A 15009-nucleotide genomic window follows, 5' to 3' on the forward strand; every position below is an offset into this window, starting at 1 on the left:
TGCGGCTGTTTTTATTTCCCCTAATTTCTTTCTCTTTTGATGACACAGTCTACACAGTGGGAGAGGGATGAGACCCTCCATCCACACAATTAGGCTGTGTAGTCCGCTTCAGCGCTTCCTGGAAGTATACACAAGTGAATAAAAAAAAAGTGAATAGCAAAGCCTCTTGTATCATCTCCCTCTGAGTGTGTGCGCCTTTATTCATTTCCTCTTAATTCAGATCAAACGTAATCATCGCCTCAGCTAACATGCGCTCCACTGGTACCCAACATGTGTGTTTTCACTCCTCCCAGCTCTGTGCGCACCAAATACATCTTCAGTTAATCATACTTGTCCTGTTTGCATACATACAGCGCATAATGTTATGTTTGCAAATGCGTGTGTGTGTGCCCTACCGTACTCTTGTCTTTGTGTACGCGTAACATCTCGGCACATTTATGAGTGCATATGTGTGTGTGTGTGCCTTGCAGGAATCTCCAGACAAAGGGCCCGGTGCAATGCTATTAGTCACAGAGCTAACAGTTCAAAGATAGCTGACTCACTTGTGTGTGTGTGTGAGAGAGAGACACATCAAAGATGGCAGGCTCATTTGATTCCCCTGCTCATTAACATTGCATCCTCTGACGATGTCTTACACTTAAACTGGGTGATTGTTGAAGTATGAGACCCAGACAAAGAGTGACTGTGTGTGAGTTTGAGTGAGAATGTGTGCAAGAGAAATAGAAAGAGTGTGTGTGTGTGTGTGTGTGTGTGTGTGTGTGTGTGTGTGTGTGTGTGTCTGCATTAGGAAATAGAGGAAAGACAAGCGCTTCCTTCAAGGTTATTTGCTTTTTCTTCACATTTCTTTTAAAACCACTCACTCCCACTCACTCTTTTTTTTTTTTTTTTATTGTCACAGATTTTTTTCCCTTTTCTTTTCTTACCGACTGCAATGCCTATGAGGGATGTGCCGGATTTTTTTTTGTGACAATAATCATATTTCTTGAATTCACTTTGTGTCTGATGGCCTCCTTATTCTCTTCCTCTCCCTCACCTAAGCTCCCACAGTCTCCCTCCTTCGCCGTCCTGTCTTTCTTGTCCTCCCCTCTCTTGACCACTCTCTCTGTCCGGCAGCGCCGCAAATGAACCCAGCGTGACGGATCCGAGGCGAGGCAACGCCTCAATTGTCACTTTGTGCACTGAGAACCTTTCCCCATGCATACAAATATCCATCAACGGCAGTATGGGAGTGAAATGAATACATATGAGAGCATGTGATTAAAGGCGTTCTCACTAATTAATGCCTCCAAAAGCTCCATCAAAGAAACATGACTTCTTCCATGCTGTTAGCAGGCAACAATAAGCTCCAGCTACAGCACACAGATATCTCACGGGGCTTGCATGCAGCACTGAAATAGGGTATATGTGTCCATGTTTGCATGCAAGAACATTTACAGCAGCTAACTAATAAGCTAATTACTCAGGAACTTGCCATTATAGTCACATACAGGCAAAAGGGATCCACCATGAATAAGATAAACAGATTCAGAAGCAAATGATGGTCAATGCCTGACATAAGGCAAAGTACTTCAACAAACACAGCTCTGTGTTGGGAAAATAACTCAATAAATAAAGCAATGTTTTACTTTCTTCCCTTTAAAACAACATTTTCTTCATCTTACTCACATGAGCTTGACACCAATTACTTTGATTTATAGTCTCAAAGCACGCTTATATATTCAGAGGGTGACAGTAAAATGTATCAGATTCATCTCAAGCCTACAGCTTGCATGTAAACACAGGCGCACACAATAAGCAAGAATAAAAGCACTGCGAAAGGAAAGCAAAAATCATTTGCACCACAGCTGAGCTCTGAATTTAACTGAATTAGAGTGATGGAGAGAATGAGTTCTTCGGAACGCTGTGTGTGGGGAAAAAAAAAAAAGCCTCCCAGTGTTTGGGCATTAAATATCGAGGGTGGATTGCAGAAGAAACGAGCCTCGCTTGGCATAAAGTACTCCAGTGCTGACTGAAAATAAAAGAAGATTGTTTGAATAAATAGAGAAGCTATCCGCACTATTGTTAGTGTAATAGGAATGGCTCCCATGCTACAGTTTGGAGAAACACAGAAAGAGACACTAATAGAGAGGCAGCGGTCATAGAGCACATGTTAAAACTGAAAACTAACTTTGGTTGGCGAAGGTGGGACTGCCTGGGAAGCTAAACATCAGTTTACAGAGACAGAGACAAGCCGGTGATAAAGGAAAAGGAACATCAGTTAGTTGTATAGAGAGTCAAACAAAGAGGAGGAAGGAGAAACAACTGGAGAGCTTAAACAGAAGGACTGGTTCAGAAACCAACAACAACAACAGAGTCATGAAAGGAGCAAAACGATAAAAATGAAGATAAATTTGACAGAGAAAATGACCATTAGCTAGATTGAATATGTTGATCAAAACTAATAAGGCAGACAAAATAGATACCTAATTATGTTTGACCTATCCTTTCATTATATTTCATTTCTTTGCTAAATTGTTAACGAACGCTCTGTGGCTGCACGAGTGCACACACACACACACACGCACAAAGTGTTATATTCTCAGCCACACATTGTGACATAATGAGTGTCCTGTGGAAAAGTGCAAACAGGGTCTCACACCCAACATTTCACATGTTTGCCACCAGCCAGCTCACTGATAACACTTTATGAAAAATATGTGGCTGAGGCTAGCAAAAACAAATTTGCTCTAGTTTTTCCCCCCCCCCTTTCTCCAAAAGAATGAAAACAACTTTTAGGCGGAAATGTCAAGTATGCCAATATGTCAGCAGGTTTTTTTGGGGAGAATGTGACAAATTTGCCTTTATTCGAGTGTGTGTGTTTGTGCGCCTCGCTAGAGGAGGCTTGAAGCTGCTGGCCCCTGATGCACAGGAGAGTCTCTCTCTGCAGTCGCGAAGGCAGGAGACAGGCGATGGAGACAGAGGTAGAGAAACAGAGAGGAGATAAGAGGACAGAGCAATATCACGCTTTTCTCCACCGTTTGCACCAGTCAGTCGTAACCGAGCATGGGGCAGAATTTGAGTGTGGGTGCGCACTCACTTGCATATACATGTGCATTTAACCCTTGTGCCCCTACAGGGACATTTTGTGTTTTTTTTTATGATTTATAAATGGATCATTTGGGCTGTGGTCATGCATATGGCTCCACCATCAGCCCCTATAATGAGTCCATAATAAACTGGGTAGATAAACATGTCCCTATAAAGAACCCATCAAAACCCATTTGATCACACGGCCATTACTGCTTTCTATTATATCAGATTTCAATCGAGAGCACTTCAGATACATTTTCTATTAAAGCTGTTGTTACTGTTGACATTTCCGAGACAGCGAGAGAAAAAAATCCCCCCTACCATTTAGTATAAAGACAATCATTTTTTTCCTCTTCATAATTACAGATGCATTATGTAACACACTGGTATTTAAAGGGTTACAATTCTGCAAATGAGTAACAATTGTGTAGTTATGGTCAGAACTGATGTCGGTTAGAACATTTAACTCAGAGAAAGTGGGAAAAAAATATGAATATATAATTATAAGGCAGTTTCTTTTTACAAGGACGTTGTTGTTACATCAGAGCAACTTTTTGAAATATGTACAAGAGATAAATGGGATCTTAAGTTGGTTATAAATAAATGTTGGGATTGTATTTACTTTTGTATATGTAGGTATTAAACCAATTTAGGGAAATCATCAGAAATCAATGAGAGCAAATAAACTGCAGGAGGAAAAGAATGGCAGCATGTGTGTGAAGAGGACTAACTACTGTACCTTAGATCTGAACGGCTCTGGGAATCCTCCATGTGGTATCCCAATGTATCCCTGCAGGAACTCCACCACAGACAGGGGGAAGGACAACTCATCCGCCCGCTCCTCCACTTCAGCCCTGCTCAGGTTGTTCTGCACCATGAACTGAGCCAAGTCACCCACAATCTTTGAGGAGGGAGTCACCTGAGAGAGAAAGAGACAGAAGTGTGAGTACCGTACGCATGTGTTACTTGGTTTATCCATACTTCTGTTTCAGACAAGAAGGGAAGTGGAGGAGAAGGAAAAGAGCTCATCTCAGCAACCTCAGTAAAGTATTTCTATGTCACCACAGACTGAGCTCAAGATATTAGAGAGCAGCTTGTGCGTGCAGATGATATCTCAGTTTGCTTGGGTGGAGGAGAGGTGTCATTACTCCTCTCTGGAACGCGACCACTGGCCTTGTAATCTGATCAAAATGTCCATGGTGAAATTTTGCGTTCAATTTTATTCCAGGAAGCAGACGTTTTCTGCGAATCCCTGCTGTGTGGTTGACTATCATCCACAATGCTTTCACCAACAGAGACAAGTGGTGACAGAGCCTCTGTTTTAACGAAGACGCCGTCTCTGAAGATTAAGTACTGAGTGACCCAGAGGAAAGAATGGGTGGTTGAGACAGCAGAATGAGAAATGAATAGAGCTTTACATCCATACACTCTCTTTAATCATTTGATTTGGCACCCGTGAACTGAACCACACAAGCAAACAGAGTGAACCAGAAACATTAGGACGGATACAGCAAAAGAAACAGCTTACATGTATTCATTATTTCATTATTTCTAATGGCATATCATTATGGTAATAGCGATCCCTATTAGCATGATGGTGATAAGTGGAGTCTATTTTTTGACTGCAAACAGTACACTGATGCAAATATGAAATTGCACACATTACTCTTCTATTGTAATGAATGGAGGCACAGATTTAAGGCTTCCTGTTCCAACCCATTTGGTATTCAGACCATTAAAGAGAGAGAGAGGGGTCATGTAATATACACCATATATATATATACACCATATATATATATATATATATATATATATATATATATATATATATATATATATATATATATATATATATAATAGAAAAACAACAATGTGAAAACCACCTTTGAGTAACTTTCTGTCTCTCACACAGAAATGTATGCACTTAACTATGAAATCTTACAATGAGATAAAAAAAAAAGGGACTAAAGAGAACATGAAACAGATACTCAGTCTTATCTCGGGACCTAAACTCTTCAAACAAAGCTGGTCTCACATGTTGGAGCCACCAGCGGAGTCCCATGGTCTGTATACTCGCCTGACTCATAGTTTGAAGGAGCTGTAAACTTCGGCATTGACAGCTGAAGCACTGGAGAAAACAAAGAGCGGGCCCACGCTCACTACATGATGCCTATTTATGTGGCAATTAGTGCACTCTGTTGTCAGCTGGCTCAGGGAAAAAAAAAAATAGAGATCAAATTTACATTCCCCAAAAGAATATCCCAACGCAGAACTATTTCAAAGAGATATGATGCCAAATTGAAGCATGAGACATGATGCAGACACACACACACACACATGTGCTCATGCACAAACACTACTCTGGGTTTAGCAAAACCTCCCCAGGGCTTAGATGTTCATGAGGCGGATCCCCTGGGATAACTTTAGTCTTCGAACAAGCGCAGTCCAACTTGTGTGTGTGTGTGTGTGTTAGTTTGTGTGTTTTCTTTAAGTGCCTTTGGTCTTTAAAGATGACAGGACGACAAACCACCGTATTTTAACTCTGCTGTAAATAGTAAATGCCATGAGTGCCAACACATCAGTGCTAATGAATAGAACGCTACGCTGAAAGATAAAGTGTGAACCAAAGCATTTTCTAGATACACTGCCTGGGCAAAAAAAAAAGTCGCCACCAAAAAAAAAACGGCACGCATTCACTGTGGCATTGTTTCGATAAGCTTATGCAATGTCACAAGATATGCTTCCTTCCAGTGTTGCATTCATTTCTCACCAAGATATTGTATCGACGATGGTAGAGTGTGACCGCTGCGCAAAGCCTTCTCCAGCACATCCCAAAGATTCTCATTAAGGTCTGGACTCCATGTGTGAAAATGATGTCTCATGCTCCCTGAACCACTCTTTCACAATTTCAGCCTGATGAATCCTGGCATTGTCATCTTGGCATATCCCTGTGCCATCAGGGAAGAAACAATCCATTGATGGAATAACCTGGTCATTGCTGGACCTGGTCGTTGCTGAAACTAGACCTGAGCAACTGCAGCAACCTCAGATCATAGCACTGCCCCAACAGGCTTGTACACTAGGCTGTCGTAGTTAAATCCAGGTGGACACTTTTTTTTTTTGCCAGGCAGTGTACATTACAGTCATTTGTCATGAAAGTAAAAGTGTAGCATGCGGCCTCTACGCTGAGCCTGAAAGAGAACACGAGCAAATAGTGTGTGAAGTGTTTTGAAGCAGGAAAGGCTGTAAAATCCTGACGGTCTGTCAATATAATGGATCGAGCTTAAATCATATATCATAATTTACTTCCAATTATGCCCCTCGCAGGTGTTCATGAATTTCAAGCTCTACACCCTCTTTTTTTCACATATTTTTGTGTTCAATTATTATTTTTTACTGTAATTCACTCAGTATCAACACTAATTAACAGGAAGTCATTGGTACATGAGATGTGATTCTATTTGATGACGGTTTCAATTCAAGTTTGAAGAATAATGTTTTACATTGTCTTGTAATAGCCAGTGGCGGACAGTCAGGGCCTAAGCAGAATCACAAAGTTGTAAATATTTATAAAAATGTAAATAAAGCTAATAGGGAAAAAATATTATAATACATGTAGATTATTTATGAAAAATAATTAAATTATAAAACAGATATAACTTTTAATTAAAAAAATAAGTTCCTTAAAGCTCCTTAAAGTCAGCAGATTTGATTACTTCCCCTTACTTTTGTCATTCCAAAGGAAAATAACTCGTCATTAAAAAGAAGTCACACAGGAATACTTGAACCGGAGAGGTAACGTCTTATAGTTTTGTTATGGCCTCCAGTTTGAATTATTTAGTTTCTGAAAAATAAACACATTTTGTCTGTCACTTTGGCATTGTGGACCGCTGTAAATAATACATTACTCGTGAGCAGGAGGCGTTTTGTTATTTTTTACAGTGAGTGTTTCCTTCCCCTGCTCCAGTATACATAGTTCAGTGAATATTACAGATCCAAGACCAAATTGAAAGAAACAGTTAAAATTACAAATCCATCTACTACTTCAGCACCACAGACAGCTCCACAGATATATTGATAAACAGTGAGACTCCAACCTGCATAACACTCTCTGCTACTCGGGGATCAGGTGATGGCAGGTGTACGTATGGAGGAGGGTGCATTGGTGCATTTGGGCTATTTTACTTCCAGAAGGGATGGAAGTCATCCCCCCTCAAATCGCCCACAGACCTTGGCCTGAGCCTTGGAGAAGGGGCCAGTCAGAGGTGTGAATCAGAGCGATAGCGAGCGCAAAACACGCTACCATAGTTACTGCACTCATCTGACATTGAACCAGGAGTCAAAACTGAATTGTTTAAGCTGCAGATTATTATTTCACATTTCTCAATGTCAGAATCATCAGCTTCCACCAGCTGAAACCGGATTTTCCAGTTTGATGATTGAATTTGTCTCAACAAAATGCACCTCGGGAGTCGTAGTTAACGTCTGACTTTATGTTTTAATGCATGCAGGACTCTGCCTTCCACTTTTGTTTTGAATAAAAAAAAAACTCAGATATTTGCACTGATGACTTAACAGGGAGGATTTCAGAAGCATTCGAGCAGGCTTTTAAAAACAGCCCAGGGTGCGTGGTAAAGTCCACAACCACCAATTTTCAAAGGAGCCTTGCAAGCAAATGAGCACTTTGCCAGTGATATTCAAGAAAGAAATGCTTCCTGCTGATTGAAACAAGTGTGCACTTCCCTTCAGCATGTCCCCGCCACAGCACCTACAGCTCAGTTTGATTGGGTTTGTGGAAAGAGGCGATAATGATCCATCGCTTTAACAGAAAGACTGTTTACAGAAAAGCTTAAGGGATTTGAATAGGCTGTTGGAATCCCTGGAGAGGCCATTAACTTGGTATAGAGGTGGAACAAAAGCTCACCACTGAGTTACTCGAAATCTATCTTAAACACAAGAAAGCAGCGTGACTGTGCATTCCTGGTCTACCTTTAGCCCTCATCCCCTTCTCCATTGTTTCCTCCGTCTCAGGAGGATATATATTTCTTTTTTTTTTTGCCTCACTCTTTGTCTCACGCTTCTCTTTATTACCTTTCTTCAAGGACCATCCTTCTTACTCCACAATCAGTCCAACTGGCGTTACTGCTATCTTCTGTCTTCATACTAACAGCCAAGATGCTGAGTCCTCACTCACTCCTCATGAATCACATCCATCTTGTGACCATCTCTCTTATCCTCTGCCAAATATTTACTTTTTCCTTGATCCATGATAACACCAGTGTTACTCTGATTATCAATCTCAGTTGACAAATCCCCCCCTCCCGCCCCTCACCCCCCTCTCCACCAAGTTCCTCTACTTGCCTCGCACACAAGAAAAGGAAATCTCATTTCCCACAATGATGAGTGAGCTTTTCTATATTTTTGGACGAGGAGTGGGGTAAATCACATCCTGGTCGTGCGGGGTCAGAAAATCTAATTTTCCCTGTTCCTGTGTGGCTGAGCTCTGACTCTTCACTGCTGATCCTTCCCAATCTAACTACCCGGATCGTGTCAATATGTCAGAAGGTGACACCTCTCTGTCTTTTATATACAGAACCCATTGTGAACCACGTAAACACACTTTGAAGTTTGGCTTTTGAAATGTGCGGTGGGGATGCTTTTTCTCTCTACAACAGCAATGTTGTAGAGAGAGAAAAAAAACATGCTTAATTTGGTGTGTTTTCATCAGTTGGATTAAGTGAGCTGCTTCTTAAACCAAACATGTCTGGTCTTCAGCATTCACTGTGAAGATAAATACATGTTTGGTGCTTGGTTTCAGAATAAAAGTCTTTTCCTACCTGTGTCCTTTTGGGTTGTGTTCAGCCTGCTCGCACCGTATCGCACATGAGTAACACTTTAATTTGCCATTTTGCATCCACCAAGAATGTCATTCTTGCTTTTCGCATGTCATTCGTAGGCCATAGAGTTTGTAGTGATTGTATTGTAAACACAGCTCTGTGAATATGCTAGGAGGAAGTGATGTTGAATAAAGTGCGAGAGAGATCGCTTATGGAGGTTTTCCTGTTTTGTTGTTACTGAATGTATTGTACTCAGTTGAAGGGATTATTTAAAGCCCAGCCATTTTCTTTTTCCTTCACCTGACCCATTGATTTCTTTTGCCTCAACCTAAATGCTGCCATTCTGGAGTTTTGTTCCCTGAATTTTACCGCGACCTTTTCACAACAATGTGGCGCAAAATAATAAAAAAAACAACATTCTGTTTGTTCGGCATCTCGTGAGATGGGCTTGGGTGTGTAGTTTATTTGCGTGAAGATGATGTAAGCAGAAAAGTCAACATATAACTTGTTGGGTGAGCACAGATGACAAAAATGAGAGATGTAAGAAATCCAATAGATACAATACCAAACTAGTTGAAGTATTAATTGGACGGCCTGTTATATCTGTATGGATCCAATATCAGTTTTTGCATCAACTTAAAGTAACACAAAGTAAAGTTGAGGCGAGGAGTTTTATGACTTTTTTAGATATTTGATCACAAACCAAATTGTGACACCCGTATTGTACACTTTGAAATTTTGACCTGATGATGGCTTGAGAGGAAGAGTCCAGGAAATCCCCCAAAGTGAGAAGGGTTCATCCTCTGGGGAACATGAATTTCTGTACCAAAGTTTGAGCCAATCCATAGACTACGAGATATTTGACTGAATGAGAGAACAGGTTGACTTCCTGGTGGGAGGAGATTAAAAAGGCCGGGGATCATCAAAGTCTTTAGAGCTCGTGAAGCGACCAAAAGTCAGGGCAATAAATCCAGTCGTTGAGATATTTCAAACTGCGCTGACTCGATATCATCCGGGTAGATTTTGACTACAAAAACTGCTGTATTGCTCGTGTAAAATCCTCTCTCATCGTATTTACTGGACAGATATTTTTCAACCTTGTGTAATATCCAAGGCTACTTTTGATTTTCTGAGAGACTTTTCAGTATCTGTTTCTCAAATAAATCAATGGACACATCTTTGAAGAAGACCGAGCTGCTGAGTAAATTATAAAAATGCCTCATTTCAACTCAGCTTTGCTGATGCGATATGACATAATTCACATATGAATACCGAACAGAAGCATTCATATTCAGCAATGCTTGTTCCTGTCAGCATGCAGCAGCACTCAGCAATCTGATCCTTGCGTGTCTCTCTCTCTCACCACCACTTGAACTTATCTGTAACCTTATGGAGTTCCTCACACACTCATATTATCACACTTGACACGCGAGACCTGTTCCACCCTCGTCCAGCTCCATCTTCCCACAATGACCGGCTCCTTCTATTCATACCACCTTCATGTTCTTTAGCTCACGGTCAGTGCTCTTATTTTGCCTTCTGTCCATCTGTATCACTTTCGCTAATGTAACGCTTTAGCTAAGTGGTCCTGCATGACTCCACACTCCTGGCAGAAGAAGTGGAGTGTGTGTGTGTGTGTGTGTGTGTGTGTGTGTGTGTGTGTGTGTGTGTGTGTGTGTGTGTGTGTGTAAACATGCCAGTGTTTCAGTGCGTGCTCGCATGTGAGAGTTTTTTATATTATATATTGTATGTATATTTTATTTTATTAAAAAAAAGTTGTTTAAAAAGCCTCCTGTGGACAGGTGTTGGAAATTAGCATTTAGCTATATACACTCAAAACAGTGCATTTGGTTTTATTTTTGTGCATATGTGCTAGGAATTGTAATGCCATTGTGAAGTCCACATCAAATAAATAAAGTCAAGTGTCTGTGTACATTGCTTGAATTTGTTTTAAAATGAAACTCCAAACCTGAACTCCCCTAATGGGCAAAGGATTATATCATGTGGAACAATGTGTGTGTGTGTGTGTGTGTGTGTGTGTGTGTGTGTGTGTGTGTGTGTGTGTGTGTGTGGTGTGTGTGTGGTGTGTGTGTGTGTGTGTGTGTGTGTGTGTGAATCTGTGCGAGAGTGTGAGAGAGAAAGCAAATACAATAAACACACATGAACACACTCTATAATTCTAGCCAGCAAAGCCAGGAGCAGAGTGAAGAATGGTACCTGTCAGGAGAGGAGGAGACAGGAGAGAGGAGCGATAACAAGAGGCTCAGAGAGCGGGAGTGGAGGAGGAGTGGAGGAATGATAGAAGATTAGGGATACATGAAGAAAGTCTAATCCAAATGAGGCATGGACGGTGGGAGGGAGCGATGGAGGAGGAGATGAGACAAACTGAAAGTGGAGATGGAGAGCAGGGAGGGAAAGCAGACAGGGTGATTAGAAGAAAGAGGGGAAGAGTAAGAGAGAATGAGGAAGAAAGGAATGGACAGATGAACCGAGGGGAGGACAGAAAGAGGCGAACAGACGAGAGGAATGGACATCTGCAGCCCCACAGGCAATACAAGGACCACCTCCAAGAAACAGACACTGACTGTGTGTGTGTGTGTGTGTGTGTGTGTGTGTGTGTGTGTGTGTGTGTGTGTGTGTATGTGTGTGTGTGTGTGTGTTTTAGGACTGTGGAGGGGAGGGTAGACGCCTCTGTATCGCAAAAGGAAAGTGACAGAGTGAGTTAGGAAATGGAGAAAGACAGAATATACACACAAATACAACTCGGCCTTTTGCGACGGGCGTTATCGGGCGAGAGAGAAAAGGGGATGCATGTCAAGTCTCTCGAACTGAACTAGACTCCCTCCTTCAAATTAAACTGTTTTTTTTATGTCCTAGCAAATAGAGATGAATCCAATTAGTCAATCGGTAACCAATGTAACATTTCAATTTAATTTTTTCTGTGTGAAAATGGCAAAAATTCAATTTCTAGCTACTCAAATGTAAATATTTTCTTGTCTTCTCTGTCTTTAATGAAGGTTGACTGAATATCTTTGTATTTTGAGCTGCTGGTGAGACAAAACAAGACAATACGCTTTGACTGTCATATCTATGAATCTGGAACCAGCAGCTGGTTATCTTAGCTTAGCATAAAGTCTGGCTGCTAGCTAGCTGCTTCTACCTAGCTTAGCTCTGTCCAAGGAAAACAAAATCTCCCTATTAGCAGCTCTACAGCTTTATCACTTAAAGTTTCTATCTCGTTAGTTTAGTTCATAAAAAGGTGTCTTCACTGGTTGCCTGGCAATCTCATGACAAAGGCTACACTTCAGACACACAACAGTGTGGCTTCAATCTTCTCATCTTACTCACAGCACGGTAGCGAATAAGCGCATATTCCAAAATGTCAAAATATTCCTTTCAAGATATCATCATAGGCTTGCGATAGATATTTTTGATACATTTTGCTGACATTTTATAGACCTAACGATGACGCAAGAAATAATCTGTAGTCTACCTGACAATGAAACCGATAACAAAATGGTGAAAATAATCATTACTTGCAGCAAAATAAATCAAATATATACATACATATGTTTATATTTCTTTATTTAAATGTATTTATTCAAATATATATATTTATTTGATTTATTTTGCTGCAAGTAATGATTATTTTCAGTGCGTCACTACGCCTGCTGTGCTGTTTAATAGCTGATCGTTACGGTCAAACTCTTTTTGCATCCTGTTAGCATGCACTTTCCAGTTTCCATCGCGCGTGTCTCACACGCAGGGTGAGACGCACCGCCAGAGTCCACAGGGAATAATCTCCAGGTACGTCGTCTTCTTCTAAAAGTTAAAGTAGCGCAACCAACTTGCTGCATGCAGCGCAACCCAAAGTGCTGTAGTGTGTGTGCACTGAGCATGGTCTGTAAAGATTTACACAGCACCAGGCCGCTGGCTGTCACTGTTTCATTGGTGGAAAGAGAGAAGAAAGAAGGAAGAAGAGACTTACGGAGACACCGAAGTGCGATCAGATTGGATAAAGAGCGTTAAACAATGTTCTATTCCAACAAGCAGCTCGCTGGCCAGCAGAAGCAGACAGCAAGCCATGACCAACAGACAGGAGCTGGTCAATGAGATAATAGGCTAATAGGAAAAAATAATTATAATACATGAAGTGTATTTGTGAGAAACAATTACATTATAACATAACTTTTAATTATTAAATTATTATTATTACTTAATTATAAAACAGCTATAACTTTGTGATTCTGTTTAGGCCAGCATATATATATATATATATATATATATATATATATATATATATATATATATATATATATATATATATATATATATACATATACGCAGAGTCTGTGGAGCAATTGACTAATTGACTGCACTGGGCATCACTGGAAGGAGAGATAGCCATCAAGAACATCACAGAGGCAGCGGTGAAAGCCTCCAGATGGATGTGGATCAGGTCTGTGGGAGGAGCGGGTTGCCCCCAAACACAAGTCGTGGTCTGATCAAACACGGCTAGGTCGCCCGGGGGAGGGTTTTTGATGTTGAAAGACCCGAAACACTCGATGACCTTCGGACACATCACCGATGAAAAACCTTCGAAGAGACGCGTTCTTTCAAAAACATGTTCTGTATGTATTTTCGGATTGTTATGTTGCTTCAGCAAATAAGCCCTTAAGCAACAGTAATTATGAGCCACTTGAGAATAAGAAGAGATCAATTATTACAATTATCACCTGGAGGAGAGTTTGTTCGATTTGAGGTCCTACTGGTCGGGCAACATCACAACAGTGCGGTCTGTGCGAGAGCATCACTACGTGACCAGGAGGACGATGAAGGGGAAGAAAGGACTGGCAGGTGTGCATTAGCCGATCGTTGCAGAATACATGACGGGTGCTACAGAACATTTGTGTGAAGACGAAACAAATCCCTGTCCCTGTACGTAGCTCACCACTCCAAAGTACAGTATGGCAGTTGTTCTCTTCTAATTTATTAAGAGTTCCTTTAACAAAGAGATTTTTAATGCTTTGTTTTATTGATTTACCATTCCACTCATCCAGAGAACAGCACTACACTCATTTTTAAGATTTTAAATAGAGATCTGGGCTGGGAAAGACAAGAGAGACATAATTAGGCGTATGCCTAATTACACTTTGACATGTTTCAGATTAACATAGTTATATTTTAACCATGATTTGTCCTATATCATCATAATATAGCTCTATAATTTGATGGAAGATAATATAGCCACATACTTTCTCTGTTCACATATCTGCACTGTAGTTACTGTAGCAAGCTGTGTGGCAAACATCCACAGTCACTAATCAAACTGTCTTCTTGATGAAATACGCATCAATGCTGAGGAAGATTTAGGAGGCTATGGGTCGATTTGTACCCCTTCATTTTGCTAAACAATTGTGAATCATGTCCATGGATTCTGGCAGATTTTGCACTGGCTGCTCAGCAATACAATGTCCTTCACCCACAGCTCTGAGCTTCAAAGACGCAGCCTTTGCAGTGCTGTGGATGCGTGCATGTGTGGGAGAGCATGGTCAATGTATATACCTTGGCTGCGCAGTGAGTGGGGTGTCTACTTTATATCTCTGTCTGACAAGCACACCCCCTCTCCCTTATCGACGAGCCAACTGTGTGAGAGACGCGGCCATTGTCAAGCTAAAAGGATACAACAGAGAGCATAGCAGGACCCGTAGGCACATAAGCCAACATTGGCTTGTGCAGTGGAGCCCACCAAGTGAGTGTTAATTGAATTGATAGCGTTTGGGGACAGGAATTGATGAGGAAAACTGAGAGGGGCAGAAGAAAATACGGAAAATCGAGAAAGAGACACAGAAAGAATTTTAAAAAAGAGAAAGGGAGAGGAAGAGGAGGAGGTCCAGTAATAGACAATCCCAATCCAGAGACAGCAAAATAAGAGAAATGGCTGGGGAACAGATGTGTGCAAAGTAGCAATGGAATGAGAAACAGAGAGGTGGAAAAAGAAAAGCGAGAGTGCGGCTCGATAAAGAAAGAGAATGCAAACTAGATAACCAAATAATTACAGAGTGAGTGTGAACACGGTGAAAGAGGGATGAATGTATTACTA

General features: G+C 41.0%; 1 protein-coding gene across 1 annotated transcript in view; it reads right to left on the reverse strand.

The window, feature by feature from the left end:
- Nucleotides 1–15009, reverse strand: part of pcxb (pyruvate carboxylase b) — a 253655-nt gene that overhangs the window by 16436 nt on the left and 222210 nt on the right. Inside the window, exon 22 of the mRNA XM_068587655.1 lies at nt 3809–3988. Within this exon, the coding sequence (XP_068443756.1) occupies nt 3809–3988 (180 nt within the window). The remainder of the gene's footprint in view (nt 1–3808; nt 3989–15009) is intronic.

The sequence above is a fragment of the Clinocottus analis genome, unplaced genomic scaffold (assembly GCF_023055335.1).
Source record: "Clinocottus analis isolate CAN_PGR_092001 unplaced genomic scaffold, fCliAna1.0.p SCAF_21, whole genome shotgun sequence".
NCBI lineage: Eukaryota > Metazoa > Chordata > Actinopteri > Perciformes > Cottidae > Clinocottus > Clinocottus analis.